The 10511-nt window shown below is 48.5% G+C and overlaps 1 protein-coding gene across 1 annotated transcript; it reads right to left on the bottom strand.

Moving 5' to 3' along the window:
• Positions 1-1445: 1445 nt before the first annotated feature.
• On the bottom strand, positions 1446-6969 carry Fam32a (family with sequence similarity 32 member A). The gene is made up of 4 exons (XM_036166875.1): positions 6834-6969; positions 6620-6761; positions 2483-2536; positions 1446-2274 (listed from the first exon to the last, which is right to left on the bottom strand). The coding sequence occupies exons 1-4, from the start codon at positions 6905-6907 to the stop codon at positions 2206-2208; spliced, it is 339 nt and encodes a 112-aa protein (XP_036022768.1). The 5' UTR covers positions 6908-6969; the 3' UTR covers positions 1446-2205.
• Positions 6970-10511: the final 3542 nt, after the last annotated feature.

The following is a 10511-nucleotide window of genomic DNA, read 5'->3' as shown; positions in this document are numbered from 1 at the left end:
CTCTGTTAGTCTGAGGCCAGCCTGGGCTACAGAGTGAGTTCCAGGACAGACGCAAAGCTACACAGAGAAACCCCGTCTCGGGGGAGGAGGGGGGGCAATTTTAGGACTGGAGAAGTATTCACTCTTAACCACCGAGAGGTGGTTCTCAACAGAGAGGTCTGTTCCCAACACTGACATGTGGTACCTCACAACTACTTGTAACTCCAGTTCCAGGTGATCTGATGCCTCTGGAAACCTGCACTCATGTATGCACACCTGAACACACAGACACATAACTTGTCTTTTTTTTTTTTTTAAGTAGTAAGTTTTAGTGAGGGATGTTAGTGTGTGCCTTCAATCCCAGCACTTGGAAGGCAGAGGCAGGCAGATCTGTGTGTTCTAGGTCAGCCAGGGTTACCTAGTAAGACCCAGTTTAAATTTTTTTAATTTATCCTTTGTCAATTTCATACGTGTATATAGTTTATATTTCCCTCCACTGTTTCTTTAAAAACATTTATTGTGTGTTTTCGATCATGTGGAGTTCAGAAGACAACTTGTAGAAATCTCTCCTACCATGTGGATCCTGGGACTCAGACTGAGGTCTTCAGGCTTGGCAGCAAGAACCTTAGCTGCTGAGCCATCTTTCCAAACTCCTGGTAGGACTGCAGGTTTGCAGCCTGGGCCATAGATCCTTGGTAAACACAAGCCAAAAAAGGGCGTGGTGGTGAACACCTTCTATCCTAGCACTCCAGAGGTACAAGCAGGGGATCTAACAGCCCAGTCCACATAGAGTATTTCAGGCAAGCCAGGGTTGCACAGTGAGACCCAGTCTCAACCTCTGCCCCTCACAGACCAAAAACAAAACAAAAAAACAAATAACCCCAAATAACTAATCCCATATCACTGAACTGTCTTATTTTGTCTCACAAAATTCTTCAAAAGATTGTGTATTTTGTATACTATGTTCAAAGGAAGAAAAAATTCATATAAAATGACCTTGGGCTATGTGCACAGGCACAAATAGAAATGAAATGTATGCAAACTTGTGACAATCATTGCAACATCTCATTACATATGACAAAATTAATCTGTTACCCAAATCTGGAAAAATTCCCAAATCCAAAATGGTCCTAACAGTTGAGACAAGGCATGCACCTCCCACCTGCCATCTCTCTCAGGCAGGAACACAAGCGGCATAAATGTGTCCCCTGGACTATAACTTAGTGGGTAAAGGCACTTACAGCTAAGTCTCACAACCTGACTTAGATCCAATCCCCCCAGGATCCATACGGTGGAAGGAGAGAGCCAATCCTTCAAGCTGTCCTCTACACATCGTACATATGCACACACAACACATACTGTGTAACACACACACCTTTAAAAAACAAAAGCATCTAATTTCCCTGAGAAGTTTTGTGCAGTGCACTCTTCATGGGATGGACAGCACACACAGACAACACTCAGACTCTAATTTATGACTGGCACTTGCTTTATTCTACATGTCAGCTCCAGGGATTCCTGGCATTCTTGCAGTATCCATGGCAACAGAAGCTGCTTCTCAACAGTGTGTGCACACAGGTTCTCCAAGTGGTCCACCTAGACTCTCAGATGCCGAAGCTCTGCAGCATCTGCACCAGGGCCCTCTCACCACACCAGGTCTGCTGGCACTTTGCCCTGGCATTGTCTGGCATTTGGTGTCCTTAAGCCAGCAATGGCAAGCAGGCTCATAACACATGCTATATGCTTAGAGCACCAAGTACCATCATTGAGAACTGGATTGATTAGTAATGTCTGCAATGGCAGCCACCAGGTGGACTGTGGGACAGGGTATGTGCTGAAGAGCTGTGTCCCATCCTTGCTTTTCAGGTGGCTGTTGCTCGATGTAGGCTGTGTGGTCTGATGTCCAGGTGGTCCACAGGCAGGAGCATCCTGTCCTGGTGTTGTGGTACAGGTGAAGAAGACAGATGCTGCAATGGGGTGGGAAGGGTACCCTCTTTCCATGGCCTTCACCCAGAAATGACCCCAGCCTGTCAATCCACAATGTTGCAGTCCAAATAGGAAAGGGCACTACGCAGAAACCAAAACCCAGTGAAAGTACAGCCTGACTTTAATCAAGTTTCAGAAAACCTGGTCTCAGCAGATGCACCAGGCAGCTGTAGAACATTCTAGAAAACACCGAGGGCAGCAACACAGCCAACCTGGCCCGTTTTTTGCACCAGGGTAAAGTTACTTGGTCCAGCTGACTTTAGGAATGTCATAGTGCTCTGTGAGTGTGTCCAGGTGTCGGTTGAAGTCCTGTGGAAGAGAGACCACATCAGTGAGAACCAGGTGGGCAGTGCCCCTGTGTGCCAGCCCATCTCACACACTCAACTACAGGTCTCACAGCTCCCCAAATGAGCCTGGGGAGGCACCATGTCTGAGGGTGTGCTCCAACAGTCCAAGCCGCACTGCCCTGGGCTCTGGGTACCCCATGGCTCAGGTTCCCCACAGGTGCAGGACTCACCTCCACTCTCTGCTTATGGGTCTTGGACGCCTTCTTCAGGATTCTTTCCATTTGCTGGAGAGAGAGAAGACTGGGGTGAGCCCTCATGCCCCACACAGCCCATAGGCACTCAAAGCAGCTGTGGGTGCACAGCTGCCTCTCTCCCGCCACCCCACTCAGAAGGGGCGCCTGCTTAGTCTCCCTGCAACCCCTGCATTCCTCATGGTCAGATCCTGCCAGAAGCTGGGCGTTGGCATTGTGCTGCCTGGGGCTGGAAGGAAAGAAACCACTCCCCTACAAAGCAGAGAGCACAGAGCAAGAGGCCCCAGGGAAGAGGGGCTAAGGGGACAGGACACAAATGAATGTTCAGTGTCCAAGTTTTCATTTGTTACCAAGACAAAATACCCCAGCAAAAAAGCAACTTGGGGAGAAAGGGTTATTTGGCTTGCTGTTTCAGGTCACAGTCCACCATGGAGGGAAAGTGCGGGCAGTCTGGGGGCCACGACTCAGGAAGAGCAGAGAAATGGGTATGAGCATGCTTCGTGCTCAGTCTTCTCTGCTCTTACACAGCTCAAGACCCAAACCATGGGGCAAAGAGCTTCAGCTCAGTGGTTACGAGTACCTGCTGCTCCTTCAGAGTCAGCACCAAGATGGAGGCTCACAATATTCTGTAACTGCAGGTTCAGGGACCCTACACCCTTTTCCAGTCCCCTTTGGCAGCATGACACACATATACATATGTCTGCACATATATACAAACAAAACATTTGTACACATAGAATTTCAAGTCTTACACCCAGGGATTGGTGATGCCCACGATTGGCAAGGATGGCAGGTCTTCCCATCCCAGTGCAAATCAAGACAGTCCCTCATTGAGACTCTCCTCCCAGGTGATCCTAGCTTGTGTCAAGTTGTCAGTTAGGGTGCCCAGGAGGGCCACAAGACCATAACCAGTCAGGCCATGTCTTCATTCAGTTGCAGATGCTAAAAAAGTGACTCCACTCAAGTATAGGCTAGACCGGAGAACACTAGTGGTTAGGAGACAGAGGATGGGGCTAGCAAGACAGCAAAGGGGCAGTGGATCCCAAGTGTCACAGCAGAGTGCAGTGCCCAGCACTTGTGGATTACTACACATCCCAGAAACTCGGTGGGCCAGCTGGAGGAGTCCAACACATAATCAATGCCCTTCATTAGATGGAGATGGTGCCCTCCTGGGTTTGCTCAGCACATGGGTATCATGTTACAAGACTACACCCCACAAGTTCAAAGACTACAGGTTGTTTAAAAAAGAAAAGAAAAGAAAAGAAAAGAAAGACCTATGCTGGGTGTGATGGAGCACACCCAGCATCCCCATACTGGGCAGGCTGAAGCAGGAGGACCAGAGAATCCCATCTCAAAGATGAGGATGAGGGCAAAGGCCTTGTGAGTTCAATCCCTGGGACCCACATGACGTGAGGGAGAACCAACTTCTCCAAGCTGTCTTCTGACCGTCACACACTAGCACAGATGCATGCGTGAACATACAAGCACAGGTGCATGCACACAGACAGAAATTTTTAGAAAGATGAGGATGGAGGCAGGAGCAAATGCTCAGTGGTTAAAGCACGGCAGGTGTCCAGAGGACCAGTTCAGTTCTCAGCACTGACACAGCAGCTCACAACTGTCCTAATTCCAGACCCAGGGGACCTGCTGCCTTCTTCTGGCCTCCTTGTGCACTGCACTCACATGGTGCACTTAAAATAACAATACCGGCAAAACATCAATGCACACTAATATATATACAATATATACATATATATTTATATTTGCTGGGAGTTTTTTGTTTTTCTTTTTAGGGAAGATGAGGACCAGACTGCAGAATTGGGAACAGGGCAGAAAAGGCAGAGCCTGGGTCCCTCCACCTGATGCCCCCACTGTCTGCAGCTGACCCACTCTACCCAAAGGGGCCTTCTGTCTAGCAATCTCGTCACCCTGGTCCACATCCTTCTCCCACCTCTCATCACAATCACCCGCAATTTGAAATAACAAGCTCCTTGCCCCGAGGTCCAATCCTCTTCCGTTTTTTGTTTGTGTTTGTTTATTTAGTTTGGTTTTTCTGAGACAGGGTTTCTCTATGTAACAGCCCAGGCTGGCCTCGAGTGAGATCTACCTGCCTCTGCCTCCCGAGAGCTGGGATTAAGGTGTGGGACACCCAGCTGTCCTTTTCTGTTGTTTGATCGTCACGTAGCACAGTGGCTCAGAGACCCTCCAGCACCCGCTCCTATTCCACTTCACCCATGTCTGTCTGTCTGCAGTCTGTTTGGTCCTATCCCCACTCATCCTCAGGCCCCAACTCTGAATACAAATGTTTGAGGTTGAAATGGTTGAAGATTAAGAAGCAGACTGTGGACTGTGAGATGGATCGGTGGGTAGAGGTGCTTGTCACCAAACCTAACAACCTGAGTTTGATCCCGGGACCCACATGGTGGAAGGAGTGAATGGACTCCCACAAGCTGCCCTCTGACCTCCACAAATATACTGTGGCATTCAAGCACAAACACTGGTAACAATAAGTAAAAATTTTAAAAATATGGTGGTACGACTGGATTTTATAACAAAGAATGTGGTGATTGATTAGTGACGTCAGAGGTAGCAACACAATGTAGATATGTCTGGAAGGATCACATGCTGCCTGAACACCCATGTCTTCCAAAGAGGCACTGCTTTTTGCTTTTTGAAAAAGGGTCTCATCCTGCAGCCCAGACTGGCCTGGAACTCACAATGCTCACCACTCCTGGCTCCGAAACGCTTTTCCATTCCTTCACCTTTGTCCCCAGACAGGATCTAACCAGCCATCCTTCCTCCTCAGGCCAACTGCTGTCATTACCATCACCCATGGCTGCATCAACTGCTCACCCTGTCCAATGGTGAATGTCAGCCCTAGCTGTGACCCCCAGGTGACAAGGGACAGAGAAGTCACTTGTTAATTCTCATTACACCCCTGCAAGGGTGACTTCAGTCCTCCTCTAAGCGAACGGAAATAGGCTATCCCTCTTAGAAGAGGCATCGGACCCAGGTGTGCCCTGCCAGCCCAGCAGCACTAGGATCCAAGTGATGCACACACTTTGCCCAGGACCAGTGCACAGGAACACCAGGCTGATATTCGGGAGAAAATCACTTCTTTCTCTGTACAAGTGTAGCGGTGGCCCTGGCCTCTTCCCACTAGATGTTAGTGGCACTCTCTGCTTCAGAGGGAGTCCAAACACCTTCAGATCCTCATCTGAGGAGAGGGACTGCCTTCAGAGGAGAACCACAGACCTGGGAGGGGTGTGGCTCAGCTGAGGCATGCACTGGGTCCTGGGGACAATCCTACACTGCAAAAAGTAAGCCACAAACATAGGCTTATTTTCCGTCTACAGCCTGGCAGGCTGAGCCTTGGTCTCACTCTGACCTCTCCTCTTCCTCAGGGTTTCTAATCCCAAGAGAGTATAACTTAAGGAGGCATTACGACCCATGTTTTAAAGCAGACAGGCTGCTGAGTACCTGTCATTCCAACAAGCAGGACCACTACAAGTCTAAGGTCATCCTGGCTACAGAGGGAGTTGGAGGCCAGTCTGGGCTACATAGACAGCTGGTACCTCAAAAACAAAAGAAAGCAAAAACACCCAAAATAACTAGCATGGCCTTGTGGGCCACAAAAGTCATTCCAGGAACCAGGAAACTGAGGCAGGAGTTCAAGGCCAACCGAAGCTAGTTCCAGGAGAGCCTGGGCTCCATGCACACGCGCGTGTACACGTGTGTGTACACACACACACACACACACACACACACACACACATCCCGCCAAACAACAAAACCCATTTGAAGCTACTGAAGAAAGTTGTTACGGAAACATACTTCGTGGTAACTTAAGAGCAATGAACATGGTTATCAACAGCAGTCGGAAAGTGGTGACACCCGCCTGTCCTCCTAGTACACCGGGAGGCTAAGTGAGGCAGGACTACAAGCCCAGGCGCAGGGAGAGTTGGGGGACGGCCCGGGCTACACCGGGAGTTGGGGAAGGCCCGGGCTACACCGGGAGTTGGGGAAGGCCCGGGCGACGCCGGGAGTTGGGGAAGGCCCGGGCTACGCCGGGAGTTGGGGAAGGCCCGGGCCCCGGCGGCCTCGCCCCCGCCTCACCCGCTTCTCCTGCATCTTCTCGAAGGCCGCCTGCGCCGGCGTCCGCTTGTCCAGGCAGCGCCTCTTCTCCTCCTCGCTCTTCTTGCTCGTCCCCATGGCCTCCAGCAGCTTGGCCTTGTCTTTGTCCTTCTTCTTCTTCTTCCTGGGGGAGAAGGGGCCGGTGAGCGGGGCCGGGGCCGGGCCTCGGGGACAGACCGCGGGCTCCGGGCCTCACCGCTTCGTCACGCCGAGCTCCGCGACACCTTTCAGCTTCAGGGGGCCCTTCTGGACCTGCTCGTACGCCTCCATGGGGCTCGCCCGCCGTGCGCGGAAACCCCGCCACACTTCCTGTTTGTAAACAGCACTTCCGCCCGACGCCCGCCCCGCTTCCTTCTGATTGGTCAGCTGGGGAGTCCTATGCATACGCACGGCCCATAGCTCTGGCGCACTTCCGGTCTCACACCCGGTGGGAACCGTCCGGCAGCTTTGCCGGCCCAAAGCCATAGTTCCTGTTTGGGCATCGCTTTGGCTTTGTGGCTTGAGAAGTCGTAATTACTGTTGTTTGTTTGTTTTCCAATTAAAAAAATTACATTTACCCAGCACTCCAGAGACAGAGGCAGGAGGATCTCTGAATTGGAGCCAGCCTGGTTTACATAGTGACTTCCAGGACAGCCAGGACTATGTAGAGAGACCCTGTCTCGAAATCAATAAATAGAAGTAAGGTTAAATCTTAAGAGTTACATTAAACATTATTTACTTGTATATGTGTATGTGAGTGTGTGTGCACACAGAGAACACATGTGGAAGTCGGAGGACACCTTGCGGGAGTCTGGTCTCTTTTTCCACCCTTTGGGTTCCCGGGAATAGAAAGATGCAGTCAGACTTGCAGACCAGAACCTTTCCCTGCTCAGTCATCTCACTGGCCCACAACTCCTGATGTTGTGTGGGTTTGAGGGCAGAGAGGTCATGCTAAATGAGTCTGATTAACCTTGAATTTGCTGTGTAGACAGACCTCTCTGGGCTCTGCCTCAGCATCTAGTGAACTGGGACTTCAAGTGTGTCCACCGTGGCTTGTTCTGTTAGGTTTTATGGAGGCCACGCTGGCCTCAAACTTGCCACGTAGCAGATGGCATTAAACGGTTTTGTTGTTGTTGTTTTGAGACAGGGTCTCACTATGTAGCCTTGGCTGTCCTTGTATTCACTCTAGACCAGGCTGGCTTTGATTCAGGGAGAACACCTGCCTCTGCCTCCCGAGGGCTGGGATTACAGGTGTGCGCCACCACGCCCAACAACCTTACTTCTCAAGTGCAGGCATCACAAATGTGCTGGGGTTTTTTGTTTTCTTTAGCAGTTGTTTTGGAGGTTACATTTATGTGTGTGCTCTATCAAGCAAGCAGAGGTCAGAGGGCAACTGCGGGTTTGCTCCTTCCACAGTGTGTCCAGGAAACCAGCCTTCTGATGCTATGTATCCCATGCTGACCAGTGACCCCTGCTTCTGCCTGCCTTAGTGCTGAGTGACAGACTGAACCGCGTTCCCAGCCCACTGAACTGCGTTCCCAGCCCACTGATTATGCTATGTAATGGCTATTCTATTCTTGGTTGTCAACTTGACTCCATTTAGAATTGACTAAAACCCAACTGGGCACACCTGTGAGGGATTTTTTTTTTTTTTTAAATTCAGATCATTTGAGATGGAAGATCCACTTCTAATCTGGGCCACACTTTCTGCTGGCAGACTGTATAAAGCATGTGGAAGAAAGACGCATTGAAAGGGACCCCTGAACAGCAGGGCTTCCTCCCGGACCCCAGATTAGGCACAAACCACACCCAAACACCTGTTTTCACAGAGAAAGCCTTTATTAAGTAGGGAAGAAAAGTTAAAGTAGTTACTTTCTGACTCAGGCAGAAAACAGCAGCAAATGACCTTGCAGTGTAATTTTAAAGAGAAAAAGGGAGGTCTGTGTTAGGATGGACTTGGATGTGGTGATAAAGGAGATAGGGGCTGAGGGAGAAGGGGAAGGGAACAAGGGAAAGGAGGAAGGCATATTTGTCCCAGAAGGACAAAGGGCTGCCTCTAGCTAGAAGGGAGACAGATGTGGCACATAGGCAACTGGCAGTTTATAAGGTAAGATGGGAAGCCCTGTGTTAGGATGAGGTGTTTCATTTTAATTGGGGATGTTAATTAGGATAGCCAACATGGGCTTCTGATTGCTGGACTTTGGTAGTCAGCCTCAGGAGAAAGAAATGGCCAAATAAGGGAATGGACTTTTGTAGTTAGCTTTAGGAATATAATCTAACTGTTTTTAGCAAGGCAGAGGGAAGGGGGAGAAGACCAGTGTATCATGAATCCTAATTGGTCTTAATAATGAAAACCTGGAGCTACATATCAGGGTAAATGCTGAAAGATCAGTAAAGGAGCCAGCCACGAGAGACTTCTTACCTCCACAGAATCCTCAGCCTGGGAGGGCCAAGCTCCTGTCTCCACCCCGCCTTATCACTTCCTCTCTCTGCCCAGCCATATCACTTCCTGTTTCCTCCTCCCGAGTGCTGGGATTAAAGGTGTGTGCCACCACTGCCTGGCATCTAATGATTAGCTCGGCACTCTGAACTCCAGACAAGCTTTAGTTGTAAGAGCACAAACAAAATACCACATTTCCCCTTTTTTGTCTAAAATAAAAAGAACAATATAACTAATATAAGAAAAACTATATACAATGAGTACAATAATATATACAATATATATAGGCAATAAATCCATCAACAATATCTGGTCTATAAACATTTGAAAAATTCAGAGAAATATCTGTCCTATCTTGGTGAGTCTAAAAGGTTGTACCTAATTCATTTTCTATTCTAACTTGCGTTACCCAAACTATCTCTTAATGTGTCTCAACCTTATATACTTTACACCTCTTTAGTGAATTTCTTTTATGAATCTGGTAACAAGGAAAACTATAACAATAGCTCTAAAATATTCAACTGCATCAGAGACCCAAGAAGGAAATAATATTACCTGAGTGAGCAGGAAATGCAAGCAAGCAACTTCCAAAAATTGTGAGAAATGACAGAAATAGCTGGCTGCCTGTACAATCACCCAAGGTTACTTTGTAACATTGGGGCATTCATCTTTGGCCTACAAGCCTCGCATATCTGACAGACTTTTCTGTGAAGCAGGATATTTGAAGGGCTGCCCTACCTTGTCTTGGCAAGGTTCAGCCGTCCTTTCTTTTGTGTCCTGTTTGTCCTATTTGGACAGCATACTGTCAGCAGTCCAGGCAAGGGCACTTTCTTGCCCAGTGGCTAACTTTTGCCACAAAGAAAGTAAACTCTATATGGAATTTCTTCAATGCCCACCATCTTCTCCAAAGTAGATTGGTGCTGCCAGGAGCAGATATTTCTCACTGTCATTAAAAAAAAAAAAGAAACTAAGTTATTACAACATCTTAAGTGTCATATTCTGTAGATCTCTGAAGTGTTTGAAGATGACCTGTTTATATAAAATATATCTGTTTGACCTTGAAAACATACCTAACTTGACTACAAGTTTGATTGTAATAGGTGACTAACTACTAACTTGCATTTCCTTATTATCCTAAATAGTTGGTGATAAGTCTATGTACCCTGAAGGCCTCTCTGCCAACTCAGCAATCCAAATTAAACTGAATCAGACCAAATTGGAAAAGCCCAGGTTTAATGGGTAAAGTGTTCCTGAGTGATTCCCCAGCCCCTCAGAGAGGAGACCAAAATGAGAGACCAGAAGAACCACATGCCTGTTTTCTGGGATGCAGCTTATATATGCTGGAGTGGTCTTGAGCCTCTCTGGGGGAGGAGCTGTGTTAGGCGGGCTTTGAAGGGGCGGGTTTAGGGAAACAGATGGGGAAGGAGAGTTGAGGTGGATCTTCCACCAGAACAT

The sequence above is a fragment of the Onychomys torridus genome, chromosome 17 (genome assembly GCF_903995425.1).
Source record: "Onychomys torridus chromosome 17, mOncTor1.1, whole genome shotgun sequence".
In the NCBI taxonomy this organism is placed as follows: Eukaryota; Metazoa; Chordata; class Mammalia; order Rodentia; family Cricetidae; genus Onychomys; species Onychomys torridus.
This window is presented reverse-complemented; position numbering and strand designations above follow the sequence as displayed.

Bases quoted from the DNA above. Each gene is read 5' to 3' on its own strand.
- Fam32a (XM_036166875.1), bottom strand. From the start codon at position 6,907: ATGGAGGCGTACGAGCAGGTCCAGAAGGGCCCCCTGAAGCTGAAAGGT. The intron at 6,762-6,833 runs GTGAGGCCCGGA...CTTCTCCCCCAG, and splicing joins GAGCTCGGCGTGACGAAGCG to GAAGAAGAAGAAGAAGGACA. The intron at 2,275-2,482 runs GTGAGTCCTGCA...TCTCTTCCACAG, and splicing joins CCCATAAGCAGAGAGTGGAG to GACTTCAACCGACACCTGGA.